The 23,717-nt window shown below is 49.6% G+C and overlaps 1 protein-coding gene across 10 annotated transcripts; it reads right to left on the bottom strand.

Moving 5' to 3' along the window:
- Window positions 1-315: 315 nt before the first annotated feature.
- Window positions 316-23,713, bottom strand: LOC111843947 (maestro heat-like repeat-containing protein family member 1). 10 transcript variants are annotated; one of them, XM_072706116.1, is made up of 43 exons: window positions 23,443-23,713; window positions 23,002-23,057; window positions 22,152-22,297; window positions 21,602-21,733; window positions 20,929-21,091; window positions 20,442-20,540; window positions 20,205-20,356; window positions 19,718-19,858; window positions 19,299-19,391; window positions 18,860-18,938; window positions 18,237-18,350; window positions 18,044-18,117; window positions 17,522-17,644; window positions 17,239-17,346; window positions 16,525-16,669; window positions 16,297-16,337; window positions 16,061-16,202; window positions 15,206-15,258; window positions 15,016-15,123; window positions 14,780-14,899; window positions 14,381-14,503; window positions 13,841-13,987; window positions 12,944-12,970; window positions 11,951-12,073; window positions 11,743-11,822; window positions 11,263-11,401; window positions 10,850-10,945; window positions 10,644-10,748; window positions 10,377-10,515; window positions 10,167-10,279; window positions 9,635-9,787; window positions 8,282-8,436; window positions 7,657-7,822; window positions 7,370-7,572; window positions 7,020-7,157; window positions 4,761-4,875; window positions 4,010-4,156; window positions 2,722-2,910; window positions 2,470-2,619; window positions 2,020-2,154; window positions 1,839-1,941; window positions 1,406-1,471; window positions 316-1,108 (listed from the first exon to the last, which is right to left on the bottom strand). In XM_072706116.1, the coding sequence occupies exons 2-43, from the start codon at window positions 23,021-23,023 to the stop codon at window positions 978-980; spliced, it is 4,998 nt and encodes a 1,665-aa protein (XP_072562217.1). In that variant the 5' UTR covers window positions 23,024-23,057; window positions 23,443-23,713; the 3' UTR covers window positions 316-977. The 10 variants fall into 10 exon arrangements, with proteins under 10 accessions (XP_072562217.1, XP_072562218.1, XP_072562211.1 ...); XM_072706117.1 differs by having other exon boundaries at window positions 10,377-10,512; XM_072706110.1 differs by having other exon boundaries at window positions 15,206-15,384; window positions 16,127-16,202.
- Between the last annotated feature and the right edge of the window lie 4 nt (window positions 23,714-23,717).

Genomic DNA, 23,717 nt, shown 5'->3' with positions numbered 1-23,717 from the left:
ACTTGTCATATACATATTCAGTCTTTTTTCCATGAATTAGGCCATGTTGGGGTTCATAATGAACACAAGTCATGTGACTTACACTTAACCAATGGCATGTGCTGCACAATCCACCACCAGAAAGGGGGGGGGGGGGTGTAACTGTCTTTTGCCTCACACCCAGTTAACGAGAGCAGTGATTTGAGACCCCAATAACCTGCAGAACAGACCAACATCACCATGAGGGTCAGATTTTCAGTGCTACCTTGTATGTCGAGTATTAACCTTCAAATAGCTAAGACACCCAAAGAAAATAATTCAAGGGAGAGACCTGGATGTTACGAAATTCAGAATTTATAGCGAAGATCTCGGTGGTACAGTCATAAGTCCCATCTTCGCAGATAATACGATCAAAGTTGGGGTCAGGCTGACTCCTCACAAAATAATCACATCTATAGCACAGATAAATCATGGAGATTAATAATTAAACCTGATAAGCAGCCTGGAGAGGTTAGCGGGGTGAGCATTCGCACCCTTGGCACACATGCCAGGAGTGCTCCACCTTGCCCTGCGACAAGCCTCCAGCACAGCAGTCCATAGACGCATGGCTGCATCCCCCCACTCAGTCTGGACATGTGACAGAGGCTAACTCTGCATGTTTACCCCATCCTGTCTCTCAGATATTACCCAGTATCAAGTCGTCCAGTTGGCCAAACTCGTTCTCAGTTTATTACAGCAGAAACTCGAGGCAGTAGTGAGGACAGAATCGAGGGCGAGATTATTAGCATCTGAACATACATTCAACCACGCAGCTATAAAAGTAGTGGGGTTACCAGGAAACCAGCGGCACGGAAAAAAAAAACGTTACGGATTCCAACACAGATCCTTAGAGATGAAATGAGGACACAGTTTGAGGGGAACCTGGGAGAGTTGGACCCCTGCTGGTCTTGGCCTAAATCCGCAGAGGCACCGCGATAGCAGCACAGGTACGCTCGCTTTCAGGCCGACACGTCCAGCTCCTTCAGCGATCCGGAGCCAGACGCTGGGTGAAAGTGACGAAAGTGACCCATGGCCTCGGCTGCCTTTGCCCGGACCGTGGGGTCGGGATCCCCGAGCAGCTGGATGAGACCTGGGAGGGGAGAACATGGCTGGGCAGTGATCCTCAGCCCTGCAGGGAACAGGCACCAGGCAGCCTCTTCCTCAGCAAAATGCAATGCGTCTGAGTGTGAATCTGCCGACCCGGTACTGACCCACATGGAGCCTGCGCTTCTGCAAGTCACATGCTCCCCCGTGTGATCCCTACAGAATTCGGTGCTGCTGATTTAAGGAAGCATCCCTTGGATCCCGCTAATATAAGCATCAGCTACGATGAAATGGATCTGGACACCGCAGGGAGGACACCAGCCAGGAACACAGGAATACCTACCATTGATTATATTCCCAATGTTCATGTGAGGGTAGAACTCCCTTGGAAGATTTCCCAGGAGGAATCCTGGCAATTGCCACAAAACACAGTTAGCTACAGACGCAAATGTAATTGCGGGGGACTAGCAGTGCAATACAAGCGAAGATTACAGTCAGTCATCGCCGCCGCCGTCCCAGAGTACGAAAAGATTAGCAGCCGCCCGCCCACATGGCAGAAGCCCGCAGATTGACAAAGTTCACCCGCCATAAAATGATAATCAAGCAGTAAAGTCTTAAGTTCACATGGATGATTTTTTTTCCACGCAAAGATCAGCGGGTCTAGACCGTGCGAGGACTCTTCATGAAGAGTGTCAGCGTGACACTAGAGGAGATAAGGGAGGGGGGGGGGGTGAGGGGGGTGTTCACGGATTGGTCAAATGTGACGGCAATCTTACCGGTGAACATGGCAGCACTGGCTCGAACCTGCGTCCAGGTGCTCTTGAAGAACTGAAGGATGGTGGTATGGTAGAAGTTCAGCATGCCAGGGAAATCCTGAATCTACAACATGGATGTTGGCTATGGCCATCATTCCAAAATGGCCACTCTTACAATATAGGAACATTAGCATTAGCTTACTATGTATTTCATGAGGTCGTTGATGAACTCGCCGTAGTGCAAGTTGCGGTCTTCATACAGATGGTTCTGGAACATGGTGGCGATCAGCTTGGAGCCCAGTAGTGGCACACATTCTTGCAGAGTCAACTTACAGGCCTGGAGATGCACCCACACGGTCAATGTCTGGTTCATTTTATGGATAACTAGCTAACCTACTGTTTTTGGTTACCACTGTCAGATGAACACGGCTTTTGCTTTTGAGAATGAGACGACAATTTACAGGGCTACAGATCAGAAGCCTCACTTGACAATATTTCAGAATCTCACAGTCACACAGAAATCCTGTAGGAATACACAGAAAAACCAGCTAAAATAAAACAGTAAATATGGTATTTGAACGGTACTAAGAAAGATTCCGTGTCTAAAATGCAGCTGGTTTGCCTGTCGAACTGTGTGCCTCTCTCCACTCACCTTGACTACGTCTGGGCTCGGGTCACTGAGGTGTAGGAGTAAACTCATAAGCACATTGTGGATCTGGTCTCTGAAGACTGGCTCTCCTGACCCAAACTTTGACAGATTTCCCAAAAGCAGTACAGCAGCACAACGGACAGTATCGTATTCCTGTCGAAACAGGGAGCAGAATCAAGCCAGGGCCATCATTTTCTCTCACGGCTAACTTCAACATCTCAAGAACTTAAAAACGGCAACTCAAAGTCATCTCACACTTTCCAGGAAGGGCTTGATCTTCATCAAGATGTAGACTAAAAGCATCCGCACAGCGTTCTTGTTCAGGTGGAGCAGCACTTTGGAGAGGCCCGACATGGCTTCCAGAGCGATGCGCTTGGAAGGGTCGTCGCTCTCCTCCATCCCGGAGCTCAAGGCAGCCAGCAGCTCCATGGCATACTTGATGACCTGGCCGGCGGTTTAGTGGAGGACACTGAGTTTGCTTTGACAGGCAGGAATAGAAACTTCACTTAGTTTCAGTTTTTAAATGTATTATTTTCCACCAGAGTTTCAAGATATTTGGGACAGAACCTCATAATTCAAATATTCTTGCTAGGAAAACATTCTAATGATACCCAGGGGTCAACATGGCAAATATGATGGACACTGATCAAATGCAGTTTTTACCATGGATACCTGATGATACGGCAGTGTTCTTGGATGATGATATGAATACAGACACTTTGCAAATTATGATTATGGGGGAAAGTCTAGAAGAGGATGGTGGTTTCATCTGGCACCAGTAAGGCAGTGTCCTCAACTCCCAGCACACCTGTCCCAGGTATTTGATGTTCTTGATTGCTTAGTTCGCTCTTGATTGTTTGGTTCAGGTGTGCTAGGGGCTGGAAGGGAGCAAATATATAGACTGTCTGGAGGTCTACTGCAGTGGGTCGATGGGGGTCAACCTGCTGGCCAAGAGAGAGGAGCACCCACCCCCCTAGGGGGCAATGTAGAGCAGCACGTGACCACATTATGTCACAAGGACTTCCTGTAGTGTGACCCTGTGCTTACGTTCTCCTGAAATCCTTCTAAGGCTGTATTCGAAGACCAAAACACATCACGACTGTGCGACAATGCTGTCCCATTTCGAAGGCTCCTTCAAATGCAGTCTAGAAATGCGTCCTTTTACCATATGGATCCTTCATAGCCCAAAATATCCCAGGATGCACTGCACAGAAGTGAAGTGGGCGTGTCCTGGCTAAGCAATAGGAGCAGTGCTTCGTGACTCAAGGGTAAAAGGTGGGAACAGCTGGTGATGCAATTAGGAAATTATCCAAAGGCCAGACCGTCCCATTTGACAACTCTTTCCGTTTGACCTTCGAAGACCACAGTCTACAAAGATTGCACCTTCAAAAAACTGTGTCCTTCGAAGGATACAGTGCCTGAATTCGGACACAGCCACCATGATTATATGCAGCTACTGCTCCAATAAGGAAGTCTCTGAACTAGCATCTGGCTTCCGTAACCAGAAATGGTTTGTCAGGGATTTATTGGGACTTGTTGTCACCTTTTCTGGGGATCCAGTGGCGATGTTACCCAGGCCTCTGATGGCCAGCATGCGCACGGCACCGCAGGGGTCAGCCAGGCGCGCAATCATGCTCTTCATCAGCGAGTCCGTCATCATCATCTCCGTCGCCACCCGGTGGTTTAGCAGCTGTGGCCAAGAGGGTGAAAGGACACAAAGATGGCACTGCCATGCGGGCAACCCTGTGGTGGCCACGCCCAGTCACCCACAACATGACATCATCACCCTGCGACCCTGACCGGGACTAGTGTTTAGATGGAGAGATGGATGACATCACCAGGAACTTCATATTCTGGGGAAAAAAAACAACATTCTGATGCTGCTGTCAAGAACAACACTCCGACTATCTGACCCCAGGTCAGATATCAGTGGATAGTGTATGAAAAAGAGGGAAAAAAAAAAGGTTCATCATTTTGAACAGGTCAAAGCTTGTGTACAGTGAATTGTGTCTCATCGTTAAACTAATTGGTGTTGTTCAGGATGTAGATCACCACTTGGCACGGCGGTGATGTCAACCCTGTGACTTGATCTGCGGCTTGTGAGGACATCCTGTTAATTTACCTTGCCACCAAACACCACCCGTCTTGGCACTGCACTTGCTGAGGTGGAGATTCTACATCTCCTAGCAGATCTGCAGGAGAACCTCACCCTGCTCACTGGCTACAGTGCTATACTGCATATCGCGGACTGGTACGTCGCCGCGGACACCGTACCACCAATCACCATCCTTCACCTCTGAGAGGAAGGCTGTCGCCGTGGTCCTCTGACACTCATAGATGCTGGTGAGGGTGGGATACAGGTGCTGGATGATGGCTGGGAGACGGGGGCCTGCGTGCGTTGCCATGGCGCTGTGAGGGGGACACACAGGTACTAATAAAAACCTGAGATCTAAATACAGTCTGGCTGGGTGTTAATAGTGAAGAGTGGCACTAAAATACATATGGGTAGGTTACCATGTACTCTCAGCCAATGGGGGCCGACTGAAGAGAGGAGATAGCCAATGAGAAACATAACTCAGTTTGTGGTTGCCAGGGAAAAATTACTTAAGTCCTTAATTTTTAACAGTATGAGGACAACTCAGCAAATTGAAAAAGAAAGAAATTACACTCACTTCGGACTTTAATGAGGATACAACACTGCTGCAATTTAAATTAGCTTTAATTCCTTTCCTATCTCAGAAAGTCTGACCTATGATGAGTCATTAAACCACATTTTCAGGATTCCACTCTACCCCAAGACACGTTTGAAATTGTCTTACGACGTCAAGATGCCAATTTAGTTACAGACGACCTCGTTGGCTCAGGGCCAGCTCAAATTTGCCATCTTTATAACCACCAATAAGAATCAACATCATCCACCTGAGCTGCCCAGAGTCCATGAAGATCTTCAGCGAACTGGGTTTGGACAGAAAAAACCCTAGATGATCTCTCTTTCTCCCGCCATTGTGGTTCTTTCAAATAAAGGGGAACCTCCCTGATACTCCACGAGCAGATAGAAATGCCCCAGGGCCAGCTGCCCTCATTACCCATAATTCTCTGTGGGACCATTTTAGCATTTTTACTGTGGGCCGATACTGCTCTGCAGACTACATGTGATTCTGTGGCCATTAAAGTTTTTTTTATAACTACACTGAAACTGGAAGCTTATCTTAAAAGATGTACACTTCCCCCCCCCAAAAAAGTAATTTTTAATCAGGCCTTGAAGCAGGTTGCCAGGCGTTCTGTATGAGGACCAGAGGATCCACACATTTCCCCAGCAGGAAGTGAATCATCAATCAATGTTCACCAGCGAAGTCCAGCTAATATCAGCACCTAACTGGAAAGTAGTTCTCAACTTAATTTAACAACACAATGTGGAGAGCTACACTCCCTGTTCCCCGGAAACTTCTGCATATCTCAGCCAGATATTCATCCATCAGATTTCTTTTAGGCTGCTCACCCACTTGCAGGGTCCCTGGCCTGCCTGGGGCACGACAGAAGACGAATTAGCTGGGGGCCGACCGCCAGACCGGCGATATCACCAGTCCTACAATCAGGGGTGATTTAGGGACACCAGTCCACCTCTCTGGCATGTGTCTGGGCTGAGGAGAACGAGGAGAATGCGGAAACTCCACGGACACACACAGCAAGCAAATACCTGCAAGGCTGGATGCCACAATGCTATCCACCGAGCCATGCTCTGCTTGATGTATCGTCTGGTAAATTAACAAAAGGCCTTTCAGCTCTCCTTCCCTCCCCAGTGTTTAACCTAGCCTCTGTACACACACGGGTCAGGGCAGGCTTGGCATAGGAGTGAACAGAGTTTGTTTGAGTTGCCGCAAGAGGCAGGCGCAGCGACTCAGCAAGCGCAGGAATGCGAAGTGCCGGACGGCCGAGGACCCGGCGGCGACCCCTCGGCAAGCTTCGGCGACCCTGCTGGTTCAGGGGAAACTGAAAAGGGGGCCAGGAGACCCAGCCAAGCGAGGCACCTGATTGAGCGCCACCTTTGATAGGCGTCTGAGTCGTCGTAGCCGGGAGCTCGGGGCGTCCGAGGACGCTGGGAAAGCGACACCTGCACGGTCACACGCTGCAGGTCACGGCGTTCAGGGAACAGAAGGCCTCCATCAAAGGCTGAGCCCGTTTTGGGGCAGAGCCGGCCCTGACACACTCAACGAGTCCTATTTTTAGCTTTTATCTCCGGCTTAAAGGGGCATGATTAAACACACACATGTCCTCTTTTGCAGGGAACGGGCCCCACACACACACACACACACACACACACACACACAAACACAAACACAAAGTATTATCACTCAGCTTTAGTTTTGAGTCCCAGTTTAAAAAAAATCCCTTACCGTACCATATAATCATGGTGACACAGAAAAACTTACAGCAAACACTCACATCACCAGTGGTGTTTTCAGGATAACAAAAACACAGGGTCACACTACAGGAAGTCCTTGTGACATCATGCGGTCACATGCTGCTCTGGGGGGGGGGGGTGCTCCGCTCACTTGGCCAGCAGGGCGATCCCGTCGATGAACTGCTGCGGCTCCTTCATCTTGGCCCACCCTTCCTGCAGGTCCAGGGTCTTGAGCACCTCATCCAGCTGGGCACGCACCAGCAGGATTTGCATTGCCTCTAGCGCCATCCTGCAGCCAGAGGGATGACTGCGCATGAGCTGACCCATGTGCTAGGGTCAGTGTTTCTCAACCCCGTCCTTGAAAACCACCAGACAGTCCATATTTTTGCTACCTTCCACTTCCCAGTAAACAGCAGGGAGGGAGCAAAAATGTGGACGGTCTGGGGAACACTGTACCAGGTGATCGGTCTGCTTTCGGCAGCTGTAATTGCCAGCCCTCACCCGCACACGTCGAAGGCACCCAGCACCTTTCCAGATGGTCTCTTCTCTGGCCTGGTGGCCCCAGTACAGATGTCCTTGGGGAGCTGCACTCCCACGCTGGAGCCCATGCGCACCAGAAGGGCGACGAAGAGCCGCGGGAACTGCTCTGTGACGGCAGCCTCGATCTGACCGTTCATCATTATCTCACGCAAGGCGCAGGTCACCTGGAGAGAGGCCACAGGGCCAGTCAGTTGGAAGAGGGGGCACGTCAGCCTGGGCGGGGGGGGGGGGGGGGCTCTGCTACTCACTGCCAGCGGCTGAACGGTGGCAACTTTGGTGGCCCCCATCCTCAAAGCTGGGTCCCTCTTTTCCGTGTAGGGCACCATGGCGACTAGCCTCTCAGTGAAGGTCTCCACAATGTGACCGGCCAGGGCGGAGTGACCACCCAGCGCCATCCACATGTCACAGGTGCTGCTGCAGGCACGGCAGACAGACGGCTGTAGCTCTGGCACTTCAGCCACCTGTGCATCATCCCTCCCACACCCAGCTCCCTGCTCTCCCACCTAAATGCGGCATACGGTTCAAATTTCACCCCTGGCCTCCCACGGATAAACGCGGCATGTTTCACTCCCCTCATAAGCAGCCCCCGCTAAGATTCCATGCCGGTGGATTTCTCCAAGCAAACAAGCCGTGCGTCTGAGCATCGGGCCCAGATCGCGGTCCTGCGGGGAGCGTTTTAATCAGACGAGTTAATCCCACAGTCAATACCACTCAGGCTGAAAAGGCACGGCTCTCGGGGCGCATTGCGCAACAGGAAATCGAGATTCCCTCTGCTGCAGTTTGGGGAAGGACGTGATGCAAGCGTGCGAGGGTGATATCGGCCGGAGTCTCACGCAGGAGAGCAAACATAAGTCACAGAGACCAGGGACCCACCTGTCATAGGGCAAGGGGTAGGAGATAAGGGTGTCGATGACGACCTGCAGATGCTGGGAAGCCAGGGTTAGGATGGAGTGAGCCACTGCCGTCTTCACCTGGTCCTCGGAGATGGCCTGCAAGCCCAGGTGCAGTGCCCCCATGATCTCGGGAACCTAGGCCGTGAACATAAGATATTTACAAACGGCCCATCAAGCTCATTTGGGGAGAACTTAACTAATAGCTCAGAGTTGTTAAAATCTTATCTAGCTCTGATTTAAAGGAATCCAGGGTTTTAGCTTCCGCTACACTAGCAGGAAGACTATTCCATACTCTAACTACATGCTGTGTAAAGAAGTGCTTCCTCAAATTCAGTCTAAAATGTTCTCCCGCTAATTTCCACCTATGGCCACGAGTTCTAGTATTTAGAAGAGGACCCCACCCACACAAGACCCTTACGTTTCAGCTTCTCCGTCTGCATGAGGTAAGTCTTCAAATATTAAAGGCCATGACTAGGACAGCGATGAGGACAAAATCAAGACTTCGTTAAACCTCATAAGATGAGAGGACTCATGCTCGGGGGGGGGCATAAGTGAGGAAAAGAAATGAAGAACTGGGTGGGGGGTTTGAGGTGGAGGCAGAAATTTACTGCAAATTTTAGCAATAAATTATATGATATATGCAGGTACACATTATATGTACACATAATTAAATCTGTGTGTGTGTGTGTGGTAAGGGCAGGTGAGGGGAAATCAGGACATATCAGTCCTAGGGGGTCCCGTTAAACAAAACTTTGAATGCCATGACTCTACACTGCATCCCCAGGATATTCAGTAGGTATTCAATAAGCCTGACTTAGAGGTAAGGCTTTCTGTCATGGATTAACCTTAATGTAACCCTTATAACTAGAAAATGAGATTTAAACATAAAATGTAATGGATGTGCTTGTTGACCACTTTGGTTGCTCGGTATACATTGACCTTGTTAACACTCCTACCAATGCAGGCCCGCAAACGTCATAACAGCTGCCTTTACAATCTGTGATAAGGAGCCGGCCAGGCTGCCAAATCAGTGTCATCCACTGACAGACAGTTATCCTGTCGCTCTAGGCCTCCCTGCCTGGAAGCCATTAAACCATGCTGATTACACTGCAAGCAGTAAAGCAGGCCACTGTATAGGAACATAGAAGAGTTGGCTCCATTCAGATATTGTATAACTTCTGCTCTTTGTAACACACTCTAGGGAAACTGCACCCCCTTGTGGTGTGTTTAGGAAAGACAAAATCATTTGTCTACTGATGAGACTGGGGGATCTTAAAGAGGAGATTCGGCTGGCTGGGGGATTTTGCAGAGTAAAGCAGGGCGGGACTCTTACCAGGTCTTGCAGACGGCCTCCCCTGTGCATGAGGAGCGTGTTCAGGAACACACCGGACACAAGACAGCAGCTTGGCTGAGGGTCTCTCAAGCCCTCTGTCAGGACCAGGATCAGAGGTCCGACCTGCTGAGGAGTAAGGCGCCTGCTGAAGGCCTGAGGAGGAGGAGAAGATGATCAGGATAGGGGAAGAAGAGGAGAAGGATGGGGAGGAGGATGGTGAGGTGGTAGAGAGGAGGAGGAGATGCTGATGAGGAGGTAGAGAGGAGGTGGAGATAGGGGAAGAAGGAGAAGGATAGGGAGCAGGAGGGTGAGAAGACAGAAGGAGACAGATGGAGATAGGGAAAGAAGAGTAGGAAAAGGATGGAAGAGAAGGATGAGGAGGTGGAGAAGAGGGAAGAGGAGGATGAGAATGAAAAGGAAGATGTGGAGAAGGATGATAAGGGAGGTGAGGAGGGTGCGGAGGAGCCCTGCTCAGTGGGCCGGCCGCTCCCCCGCCCGCTACGCCGCCCGCTCCCCCCGCCCGCTCCGGTACCTCGGCCAGATGGGAGCAGGTCTGGCACAGAGCTGCAGGGTCAGGGTTCCGGAGCCCCTCATACAGGGTGGGCAGGTTGTCGACCGCTGCGTCTCTGTGTTCCGGGGGAAACCCTAGAAAACAGGAGGGGGGGTGTTTAGCCCCCGCCAGTCGGACACACGGCAGCGACCCAACCGCACCCTCCTCGCAGGATGGGGGAGGGAAACTCACCCTCGTATCGCAGCTGGATGCGCAACAGGATGCGCAGGCCCTCTCCGGCGGCCCAGCTCACCGCGGAGCAGCGGTCTGTGCAGCGGGGCACCAGCCGTCCCAGAAGGGCGCCGATGTTGTGGAAGGTCGTCGTCTTCTGCTGGAACACAGGAACAGAAGGGGGCGCCACCTCACAGAGCTCGGCACCACGTGACCGGTGGACTACAGGTGAAACAGCCCCCGCCGCCCAGCACGGCACCCCCGTTACGGGACCCCCGTTACACCCACCCTCACAGCCAGGTTATGCAGGTAGGAGTCCAGCACCAGCGTGGCCGTCCGCACGGCCCTCTCCCGCCCGTGATCCAGCTCGGACCCCATCCAGACCTCCAGGTGCTGTGTGGGCAGGCCGACGAGGAGGGGTTGGCAGCCCCCGCCGGGCTCTCGTGCCAGGAACACGCAGCGCTGCACCCCCTCCCCCGGCACACTCCTCCTACCTTAAAGATGCTCTGCAGCCCATCCGGGGTCAGATTTCGGGAGAGTAATCTCCCCAGCAAGTCCTCAAGAGCACTGAAGGTTTCCGCATACAGGCCCTGGGTGACAACGCAGCCGATTAATTTCATTCCTATCCCCACCCTCCACGTGCCAATGACGACTCTGCTATCTGCCAGCATTGCAAGCACAGTAAACAGCTAGACGGGGATAAACAGATTTATTTGGAAGTATTTGCTCCTATATTAGCGAGAGATTAAACTGCAGTCATTCATAAATCAGGACATCTGTTTGCTATTCAGGTGTGGTGCAATGCAGTACCACAGTTCCCTCTAGTGGACATTACTGTCATTACAACCAACATACACAAGACAAGACAAGATTTTATGCTAAAAAAGATGAGCTATACCACCCTCACCTGCCTTTGTTGCAAGTCCAGGGACTCGTCCTCCTCTCCCCGGTCCACAACCTCGAGGGGGGGCAGCCCCAGCACACTGTTCAAACAGGTCTGCAGCACACCGCAGGTCTCAGTCTCAGTCAGCGCTGGGTCTAAGTTGCTGGGCCCGTGAGTCAAAGGCCAGGCAGTCGCAGTTCTTGGACGTTCCTCATGGCGGCTGGTTAGGAGGATGCCTCCCAACCACATAAACCTCGGTGAGGCTCTAAGAGTGGCGGATCCAGCTCAGTTTTAACGGGAGTCTTTACGAGCTCCACGGAGGCCACTGGGCCCACTTCTAAAGCGCCGTTTGTGTGAAAGTTTACTGCTAATTGTCTGGTCTGAGGTCATGACACCCATAACCCACCAGCCATTGGTGGGCAGGTTTTACAGGGTCGCAGACCAGGGTAGAACACCCAACTTAAAAATAGGTGTGGCTCCATCCCTCGTCCCATGGAAGGATACACAAGGCTGGCACACGCCGTCATGGCCAGATGACGGACGGAAGTCACCAGGACGTCGGCGGGTTCTGCTTTGATGATGTCCTTCAAAACGGAAGGCATGACAAAATCTTAGTAGGCCACCGTACACAAGGCCTATACTACCGTTAAGCAGTACACATGTGTTGCCACAGCTTGCAGTCACCCTGCACATCCCAGCATGCACCACTGACCATGAGGCCTCCCACGAGCTCCTGCTTGCGGGCGAATAGGTAGTTCTGCCTTCGGACGCAGGCACCGATGGCCTGAGCGATGAGGCCTACACTCTGGAGCAGGCTGATCTTCAGGGTCAGGTCCTGATGGGAGTCAAAATGCGGAGTCTTTGCTCTCAAAAAACAAAACATCTTCACTTTCAAGGATCACACACTCATGCGCAAAGACGTTTGGAAGATTAGTAAGGGGAAAAACAGCCAGTAGTGTTCAAGCTGGCCATGCTGAGAGCGTAAGTGGGGCATTTGCGTACACATTCACAGACCCTGAACGACAGACACAGCAGAAATGACCGTGACCTCAGCGATGGGACGGTAAGAGCAGGAGAGCTTAGAGTACGACCTAAAGCCTTCTGGGAAATAGTGGCGGCATGTATTTATAGGAAGGCTGAGGGGAGCGCTCTGATTTACATAAAAGCTAAAGCTAATCAGTGAGGCTTCAAACGTATAAACAAGGCTACATATTCTCTGATATCCACATATAACTAGTACAATATATACATGTATCATGGAAGAAAAAACATCTCTAGCAAACTACAATGGAAAAATGAGTTTTAAAAAGATGTTCAAAAAATGAACTGAATGAATTGTGACAAACATGGAGCTCAGGTGCTTCCTTTAGCCGATCAGAAACATGAGCGTGAAGCTCAGATACAAGGCTGAAAGCTCTACGCACACTTCAGGGAACCCGTGAATTAAATCCAGAGTGTTTTTAGGAAATGCCTCCCTTCATGACTTGGCCTCTTGCAGGTCAGCCTTCACCGCCCATCCAAGAATAACAGGAGTCAGATGTTTGCTCTCCACAGAGTAACGCGTGGTGATGAGTGTTCCTGCAGGAAGCCCAAGCTGAACATAAAGCTGGTGCACTGGAGCGTTTTACAGCATCTCAGGGAGGACAAACTGAAAGCACTGCCACCGTGCAGCTGACACAGAAGGGGGGGGAACAGATTTCATTACCTTGGTCTCTACTTTCATCCCTAGTACCTGAACACAACACAAGAATCAGGAGAATTTTTTCCCCTAAAACTGACATCCTCCATTTAAAAAAATTCTAATATATACCTACAGTCATAAACACTAAACTGCATAACTACTTACTTTTACAAAAAACAGAGGTCTTTATGAATCTAATGAATTTAAAACGGTCTTAACAGCATTATAGTGTAATATAAGCCACAGATGATCACTGCAGCAGAAACGCAACGTGGGGGCTGTACGACTTGATTTTCTGGAGATGCCCGATTAAGACACCCCGCTTACATTAACGTCGCGCTCACTAACGGTCTAGCATGACACATACAGAATCGGTGGCTCGTAGGTAGAGCAGATCTGCAAGTTTCCGCCAAACAGCCCTGGGTAAAAATAGCGGCATCTGATGGCGCTCGGCCTGGGAGGACAGCACGGACTGTCTGATCAGTGTGTCCATAACCCGGTGTGGCCAAACCACAGGTTCTGCAACGTGAAGTCATTCAGCACGCAGCCAACCAAAGCAGCCTCGCTGTTCCAGGGACAGTAAAATTGGATTTTCAAGCATAATGTTAAACCACAGTCATTTTTACTATTTACCTTACCATTTAGGAAAATATTACGACTTCACAGCATGTCTGAAGCCACCAAAAACGCACTATTGGGTTTGATTATTTTACTGAAAATATCTGAGAGAAAAAAAATTCTACACCATCATAAATCAGGGCCTCAAGGTCTCTGTAGCTTTGTGACTGATGGTGGGCTGCCATCGTCTTTTGGCCTGATAGACCCCTTGGCCCTGTACAACACGCAACATCACACTGAATCCTTAGTGCACTGGCCTTCAGACTTACCCTGATGTCACAGTGAGCTTAGCGATGGCGTTACCTTGGTGCTGAAGTGTTTGCTGATATTTCGCAGGATCTGAGAGTCGATTCGGCCCAGAACCTTGTCCTCGGGAGCGTGGAGAGCGATGTAGCCATAGGACAGAATCAACGTACTCTTCATCTTCTCAACGTCTCCATCATTCTTATCCTGGGACCAGCAAGTTCCCACGTATAGGTTAATAGCAGGTGACTGACATTTCATTTGGATATTTAAAGGACAGAAGCTGACATTTCCGCAATGTTAAGAAGTCAGGAAATGAAAGCGGCCTAGTTGCTATGACCTTCCACCTGCTAGATGGATAAAATCTTGAAGACCGATGACAGTTACGGGATGGGGATTGGCTACTTTGCTATCATTTCCTTCTAAGGTGATAAATGAACAAAAAAAGGAATTTAAATCAGCCCGATTCTATTCAACAATTCGACTGGATAATGATCGCGATGGAGATGGCAGTCCACCAAAACGTGAACCGCCATGAGGTCGTACACGACATTCCTCCTGTTTTCCCTCCAGATGAAAACAAACCCATACGGAACTTACTTTAAGCAGGCCAAGTATTCCCGAGGCTTTCCTGAAGGCATCGGATCTCGCGAAATCATCCAGCTTGGCCAGAGTATCATCGAGGTGGTTGCTGGCACAGAGCCCGATTCCCTTCGCAACTCCCTGCAAAACCAATTACCCCAAACAGCACATATGAGCGAGTTTAGGGTTCCCAAACAATATATTTACATTATCCTTACTGTCATCTGCCATCTCTTTTCACGGCTTAAAAAGAATTCTTAAAACAAAAATTAAACTATTGCAGAAACACTAGCTTGAAAAGCGGAAAGGGAAAAAAAAATTATTGATATCCACGCTTTTCAAAACTAATTCGACGAGCGGGCCAATGAATAAGCGAGGCCGACACCCGGGGCAGCGCCAAGGAGCCTGTGGGGGCACCTCTCTCTCGATGGCTTCGCTGTGGCACGCGGTGGCCAGGATGATGCGCAGCTGCTCCTTCACCACCCCCGAGTCACAGCATCTCTGCAGGGTCACTCCCATGCACTTGTACAGGAAGCTCTAAGCGGAGGAAAGCGCGACGACCAAATCAGGATGGAGCGACGGAGGTGAAGTTGGGTGAAGGAGGCGACGTTCTTCAGAAAAACGGGCCGTCTGATCCAGCGGCCGTCACCGACCTTCTCGTCCAGGGAGCCGTTGTAGGTGGGCAAATATAGGGACATCTCAGAGACCAGCCGACAGCACCACCCGGCGTCCATGACTGCCACCAGCGTTTTGGACAGTAGCTGCAACCGACAAACCCATCCAGCTGCTCAAGTTACTGTTGACTCAAACATCAAAACCAAACACCACACCAACACGTTTAACCTTGAGAAGGCTCTGCTCCCATGTCCTCCTGTTTAGTGTGTCCACTGTGGATTCTGGAAGACCAACACAGAGACACACCGGGGTCAGAGTGGTCCCCGGGGGGGTCTCACAAACTCTACTACCCTTTGGGTGCTGAAGAGATGGGCTGTATATGTATATGGAGAACTTGGTAGAGGTGTCTGAGAGGAGAATGCTGAGAAAGATTCTTTGTATTATGGACAACCCCTCTCACCCCATGCACGTCTCCATGATGGACCAGCGAAGCACACGCAGCAAAAGACTGATTGCCTCTAAATGCAGAACTGACCGCCACAGGAAATCCTTCGTACCGGTGGCAATAAGACTGTACAACTCCTCCTCACTCTGTAAGTGATTTCCCAAGGACTGATAACAAGCTCAATGTTTGTTTTTCTTCTCACCATCATATGCTATCATATGCATCATATTCTGCACAATATTAGGACACTTTAAAATCACCACAGATAAGCTATTTATTTTCTCAGGATACATACATCGTTACTACTTAGAGCCACTTGATATTATTTTGCACTATCCTATTGTATATTATTGTAAACTAACATTCTTATTGTATATATTGTATTTCTTTTTTCTTAGATATATATATTCCTATTTCTTATATTGTATGTATATCTCTGTCTCTCTTACTGCACTGAGCATGTGTATGACAAAAGAATTTCCCTCGGGATAAATAAAGTTCTTCTTAATCTTAATCTTATATTTAATCCCTAAGCTGTTTTTATTGTTATTTCTCATTTCACTGTGGACTTCAGTGCCTTAACACCATTCACTGATCGATGGCTTAGCAGGCCGTGTCCTGAGCCTGACTCCGCGCACCTTCCAGGAGGTTCAGGAGCAGGGGGACCTCTGTGGTCCAGAGCTCTTCCAAACTGGGTTGGATACTGGGGGCCAAGATTGCCAGCAGTCTGAGTGAAGGTGCCCCCCGGCCACGGCTCCGGAATGGGTATGATGCGTTGACCTGGGAGGGGGGTCCAAAAGGGCCATAGCTCAGGAGAGGCTCCCTGGGCCCCCAACGGCGCTGGCTGAAGGGGGGGCACTCGTGAGCCACTTACCCAGAGCCTGACCATGATGCTGTACGGTGAGGGAAGACTGTCTGGAAAACCAGAGAGGGAAGCAGTGGAGGAAGACTTCCGGCACGTGGAAGTATGAAAATATCCATACACACAGATATATACAGAGTACACATTGTCAGCGTTACTTTCTGCAAAGGATTAAGTGACCAACTATCAGCCTAACAGACTAACTGCAAAAGAGAAAAACGGAGACGAGTGGGACGGCACCTTGCTTGGTGAAGTCGACGATGTAGCCTGGGTCCCCCGTGACCCGCTTCCTGTTACCCAGCAGGACCAGGCTACTGCAAAGGGGCACGGTGGCGTCAGCGTACTGCACCGGGGTCAGGTAGCGAAGCAACGCAGGCCACAGCACCTGGGGGAGACACCCATCACCGCCAGCCCCGTCAGCTGACCTGCAGCGCAGCCAATCAGAGCAGTCTCCCGTGGCGATAAGAGAGCATGGGAAAACCGTCACATGATGGACGGCTCTGGTCAACAGTTTTTGTTTTTCGGAAGGAAAGGGCCAGAACCCACAGAGGAAAAATAACCAGCAAAGGCGAAGAGGAAGCAGGAACATTCATGCTGTGCTTGGCCGTGAAGTTGGAAGCATCGCAGATATCGCTTTAAGTAGCTTGGGAGGTAGAATCCTGTCCCACCACAAGGGAAACTCATTTTTCTTTAAAAGACACATCTGGACCGAGACAAGGTAAACTTTACAGTGCATTTTCTGTTAGGACTGTCAGAAACAGGTACGGGAAGACAGTGTTAAACACTGCAGAATATGAGCACCTTTAGGTAATATTATTAAGTGACCAGAAATGGTATTTATATACAAAGAGTACAGTATTACCACTACCTTAAGTCACTGTGCTAATCAGTTAACGCAAATGCAAGATGCTATATTGTGATTTCCTGCAGGGGGCGTAAAGGGGCGGGACTCACGTCCTCCATGCGGCCCACTGTAGTCGCGAGAAGGTGCAGCGTTTTCTCGCATATGTTCCGGAGGGCCTCATTGGTCACCTCCTCTTGGTCTGACAGGCTCCGCCCCTGCTGAGGCCACACCCACCAAAAGTGTGATGACTGTGGACTTCCAACCGCTGGAGCTCAGCGGGAAGGGAAGCTGACTACTTTAAAAGCAACATGATGTGAAACAAATGCCAAGTGGCACCTCGGAGGGAGAAAAACAATAACACGGCCAGAAGGGGCAGCAGAGGAGGAGACGTACATGACAGGCGTCTGGAAGGGCACAGTGCAGCATCATAAACCTCAGTAGCATGTCTCCGCCTTCCAACTCCAGGTATCCATGGTGGGCTATGGCGCTGATCACCTGGACAACTTTCTTCTTGACCTGTAGGGGGCAGTGTTTCAGATCATCTCAGGCTTATCTATCGTTTCACAACACAGACTGGGGTGGCATAATACACAGGCTGTTCTAGGCTATAGCCTGGGGCCCTGGCAAACATCAGGGCTCTGCCCCGCCTCAGGAGAAATGGAACGGGTAGTTAAATCAGCAACACCTGAGTGTCCGTGCCAATGTCAACCTTGGGGCCCCAGATAAGTTAATCCACCACTGGGCGTGATGCCTTCAGGAAGGGGCCTAGATTCCCTGCCTGCCATGCCTCCCTCCAAAAGGCCGTTTATCAATCAGAACATCAGGTCAGAGGACTTTGTAAACCCCCCCCCCCGCTACCCATATCGAACATCCTCCGCCATGAGCCCTAAAGACATCTGCTTCTTGGGACTTTACCTTGTTGCTGGTGTCGAGTAGCGGCAGCCGCAGGCTGGTGACAATAAGCCCCTTTTTTGTGTCCATAATGGAAGCTACGTTAAAAATAAGGTTACACAATGGTCACAGTACTAATAAATACAGGGGAAATGCAATACCGGGTGGATATCAGCAGTATTACTGGACTGTGAGGCCCAGAGGCCTGGGGGCTTACAGGAGGTGTTGACGAGGTGTCTCAGCACGGCCAGGGAGCCCACGCGGTTACGCTCGCCGCCATTCTCAAGCCTCTGCAGCACGAAGATAACCAGGCGGTCGGGGAAGGTGTCAGCTGGGGGGGGGGGGGGGGGGCGGGTGTGTGGTGGGAAACAATGGGTTTCTGTTTGGGTCTCCGTTCACGGCATTCGCTCCCAAACCGCTTATACACCCGCAGAGATCCCCGTGAAGTCGCAACACGGGGTCCGGTTTCCGACAAGCGATCGGCCTTTTCGGTCAGGTACAGAGGCGCGGAAAAGGCCCGCGCCCAGGCAGGGTGCATGTAAGCCCTCAAAAGCCCAAAAGCAGGGCACCAGGGGAGCAAAACCGAAAGCAAACAATGGCTCGTTAGCCGGCTGGGGATTAGCGGTGCGGCCGCGCTCCAATTAGGCAGTGGGCCGGGAAAAGCAAGTAACATGGGGTTTCAGACTGAAATGTCAGTCTGACAACACCTCACACACACACACACACACACACACACACACACACACACACACACACACACACACACACACACACACACGCATGCACGCACTGTTCTCTTCTCATCATGGGAGGGGTTACAGTGCAGATGAAAGCACCTACCCAAAATACTGAAGCACCTCAGTATCTCGTTGTGGTTTTTCACCGTTCCAGGGCTGTTGTAGTCTACTGGCAAAGACACCTTGCAAGTAGAGTGGAGAGACCAATGTTATTAATGAGCAATGACAGATATTGTCATTAAAATGATGATAAATAGATTAGATAGACAGAGATAGATCGCTAGCTCAGACAGTCAGATAGACATATAGATAAAATTGCTTTAATCCCACCTTATATATACGCTGCAATAAAAGCCCATTAAATTCTTTTGCCAAAAGCCATCTACACAACGAAGCATGTGGGGGAAAAAAAAACAGGATTAATCAGTCTGCTAAAATCTGGCTCAACGAGCAGCACCTTCCTCATGGAAACAGCCGTGTTCAAAATTGAGGTCAAACCACAGGACACCTATGACCGTTACACACCGGGGACTGACCGTTACCTGCTGGTGCAGGGTGAGGAGCAGGCTGTCAGCCAGGGCCCTCAGCAACCGGCCGTCCGTGCTGGCAGCCGCGTCCAGGACCTGGCACAGGCTCTGCGGGTCGATAACATGGCCGCGGTGACGGCCCGGCGGACAAGGACAGAACCACGGAAGAGGCACCGGTCCGGCAGAGAGAGGCATCTGCTCATAACCTAAGGGTTTCTGGCTTGTGGGCAACTCATAGAAGACGTCCTGCTGTAATACCTTAAGCCGGGTACTTGACCTGAACTGCTCCAGTAAAATGCCCTCCATGTATCAGCAAGAAGACCCTATGCTGTTCTGGGTTAAACTGGTATCTAAGCGGCCAATCATACATCAATAGAGTGGGAGGCCTGCTACTCCAGACTGCATACACTGGTGGGATGAGCGGAGAGACTCACCTTGCTGATTATATAGTGATCAGGCGTTTTCTTATACAGGTTCAAGAGGGCGGGAATCAGCTTGGGAAGCTGTTCCTCCAGCTTATCCCGAGCCATCAGTAGAGTCATGGCTCCCAGAGCTTCGGTCACAGTCAGTCGCACCTTGAACATGCGGGAAAGAAAATGAGAGCAGCCTGTCCAGGGCGAGAACGGCCTACGAAGGTCAGGAGAGCTAGAGGCCTTCAGGAAATGAGTCAACGGCGCTCATGAGAGCTGAACTCAAACACGTCTTAGGCAGTGACAACTCATCCTGATGCAACCTCAAGAAAGGGAGATTGTATAATTCATCTCGCCAGTGAAGTCAGAAATGCCACCAGTCTGCTTCCTTAATGGCATACAGCTGGCAGGACAGACCAGCTCTCATGACATCCAGCTAAGAAAGAAGCCACTGAGGAGCAGGAATTCAATTAGAAGAAATTGGTTCCCATGTGCCACCAATTTCATGAACCTTGGACTCCCGGCTCTGTAGCCAATTGCAGAAGAGGATGTCGTAGGCAGCGTAGATCTCGCCCGAGAAGGTGGCCTTGCTCACTGTCGGGTCTGGGGCCTTATCCAGGTTGGCCAAGTATTCCACGATGCTCTCACTGAACCGGGACAGAGCTGCCGGCAGGGGGGATGGGGGGGCTGTCAGTGCCTTTTCTCCAGTGACGTGCTTAGAAATGTTCTGCAGAACCTCTGGACTCACCGAAGGAGAAGACCCACTTCATGTTATCTTGCTTGGCCATGCCCAACATGGGCAGCATGGTGGTGAGGATGGCGCTGAGGAAGGGCACCATGCCGTAGACTGCAGGGTGGAACACGGAGGCCGTCACGTGACACTCGCACCAGTTAGCGCTCTTAATTAGCGCCTTTATACAATTAAATGCAGTTTCACACACAACAGCTTGCAAACAGATAAAAGAAAATAAAGCTAAATGCTAAAGTTTCTCTTTAGCTTAAAGAAGTAAAGCGCACCATTATCGAGAAAAATCAACAGCGTTTGTTCCATAGCAGAAAAAGCGTTAAGATTACTAAGCCTTAAAATCCTAAGATTCAAATGGGTTTTCTGGATAATAAGAAAGTGCTAATCACTTAGTTTACATTTATACTGCAGATTTATGCAAATGGCAGTGAGGATTGCTTGGAGATGACTGTTCCAGGGGCATCGTCTGTTGAAGCAGAAACAGCCCCACCGTTGGAATGAGCGAGTCTCGCCAGCGTCTGCACCACGAAGAAGTGCGGCAGCACCCCCGGCTGGAACTTGCTCAGCATCTCCTCCATGATGTCACCCATGTGCTTATTGCCGACGGCAACCAGAATATTGCTAGCCGCCTGCTGCCAATCAGGAACCACTTCCTGGTCAGAGAGAGACGGGCATATGCATTAACATTGGACCTGGTAGTAGAATCCATACATATATCAGCCAATTCTCCAGTACAGATTCGTTGGGGGGGGGGGGGGCTGGAGCCTATCCCAGGAAACATACAAGCTGTACACAAACAGACATGGGGCAGCATTCAGATCCTCAGCCCCGGGGGGGGGGGGGGGGGTGTGAGGAAAACGTGCCACCAACTGAGCCCCCACATTTCCATTATTAACACGGTACCAATGGCAGCGTCTTTTCTGTGATACGAATGTGTAATATTTTTGTCTCACATTAATTTTAGAGAGGTATTGGATGACAGTCCGAGTAGGAATACATTTTACAATATGCAGTAACATCCTGTACTGCAGATAATTAGAAAAACCATGATTTTTGTAAGGGGAGATTCTCTACAGATGTCTACAGGCGGATTAATGAATACATCCCTGCGTTCCTTTGTGTGGAACGCAGATTCTGAGGCCACATTTAACAACCAGCATCACCTTCGATCTGGTCATTTCATCGGAGGCCAGAGACACGATGCTTTTAACTCTGAGGCAGCCGATCTCATCAATCCTGGACAACAGTATGAGCTCGATGGTCTGCAGGACGGCCACTCGGTGTGCAACCGGAAGCTGCCGGAAACATGAGCATGTGAGCCGATGCACAGGACTGGAGAGAGAAACCATGACAGTTTTAACGATTTTGCGATTTATAAAATGCTTTTCAAAAGGTGCAGGTCTTCTGAACAAGAAAAGCCCCTTTAATAATTTCAGATTTTTAAGTATGGTATTAAAAAGAACTCTGCACAATGTTAAATCAGACCATATTCTACATTAAACTAGTAACACTATTTTACAAGAACGTTAAACTGAAAAGAAAAAAAAAAAGACCTATCACAAAAACGCAGCACCAGCAGCATAAATGATCTCCAACATGAAAACTGTAGCTAATTTCTGCAATTGTCCACTATTCGTTTTAGCTACTGTATAATATTTTGTAAAAATGTATCTTCATAACTATTCACAATTCGTAGGCAGTAGGTTGAACAACCTTGGGGTGTTTGAGCAGATAGTTCTGGAATATGGGCAGGACCCTGTCAGGTTTCCTCTTCCCAAGTGTCAGCATGGACTTCCTGACCTGCTCCTGGACCATGGGGTCTCGGTCATTGGCTGCCTCGATTAGCGCCTGGGACGCCTCTAGAAAGACAGCCAACCGTTATGAGGCTATCAGCAACTCCATCATGATGCCTGACCACCCATGACGCCTGCAGCAGCAGCCTTTCAGACTAGTTAGTGCTTACATACAAAGTAAGGACTTATTAAAACATAGGGCCAAGAAAAGTAGCCCTAACTGATACACCATCTTGCAAATGGACAGACATTGATAAATGATCATTTTACATCGTTTTTGCATAAGGGAGAACGGTACCCATCAAACAGTATTAAGGGCAATTGTTTCTTGCAGTTATAGGCCAGAAAAAAAACTGAATTAAATTCCTAAGCCCTAAGGCTTCAAATCTTAAAATTCAAATGGTGTTCTGGATGGTAAAACAGACCGTTTACATTACAACAGTTAACATTTCTATTGCACATTTGTGCAAGCAATTGTTAGAACTGCCTTGGCATTGCGGTCTGTGGACCATCTGAGATTACCGGAACAGCATTAAAGAACATCCTAGATAAAAGTACAGTCTATGAGGTACATCAACGAGAAGGTAATGTAGTGAAATGTCGACTACGGTAATATTTAAAATCACTGAAGAATATTTGGATTATAGTACTTTTTTTATTATAAGATATCTTGAATGGTATGGTAAGGTAGATCCGACTAACATCAAAATTGACTTGCTTAAGCGTTGGAAGAACTAACTTAGACCTGCCCGTAAGATAAGGCTACTCACCCTCAATGTCAGACTCCTCCATTGTTCCTCAAAAGGGCCTAAATCGTGTGATTCACCTGTTTGTGTTAAAGATATAGGAAAACGTTTTTCTTTCGAAAAAGCAACCAAAAGTTATTTCCTGACGTGGCACATTTGTGTAAATTAACCACAATACGATCATCTCCCGGCGGTTTGATGTTTTCCCGTTTCAAAGCTTATTTGCCGATACTTTGAAACTAATATACGTTTTATTCATAGCCGGTCTCAGAAGAGTCTGAACAAGAGTTTGTTGTTCAGACTATACTTCTGTGACGCACCATTCAATCAGCATAGTATCTTTGTATTAAGATGAATACATATGCACAAATCCCTTTGTCTAATTTAGCAGCAAACGGAGCCTTTTACGGTCTTAATGGTTTTCAGTATCAGTGTGACAGAACTCCCCTCCGCACTCCTCCCTACCTTCGCCGGCAGATTTCCCGCAGCCGCCGCTCACCGTGCGCGCGTATTTGCGGGTATCCGCGACACGCCCTTCCTCTTCTCTCCGGCGGCGAGGCCTTTAATTAAGTGCGACGCCCAGGGTTGTGGAAAAGCACCACGGAGGGTCGACTTGCAGATTTTTAATTTTCGACACCTTAAGGGAATATAGGATTTGTGAAACCCCGTTATTAATTATAGTGCGCGGTGGTTCTAGTCCGAGGGAGGCACGGTTTGGGTGGGGGCACCAGCAAAGTCTG

The sequence above is a fragment of the Paramormyrops kingsleyae genome, chromosome 23 (genome assembly GCF_048594095.1).
Source record: "Paramormyrops kingsleyae isolate MSU_618 chromosome 23, PKINGS_0.4, whole genome shotgun sequence".
In the NCBI taxonomy this organism is placed as follows: Eukaryota; Metazoa; Chordata; class Actinopteri; order Osteoglossiformes; family Mormyridae; genus Paramormyrops; species Paramormyrops kingsleyae.
Note: the sequence above shows the minus strand (reverse complement) of the source record. Positions and strands in the feature narration are given on the sequence as shown.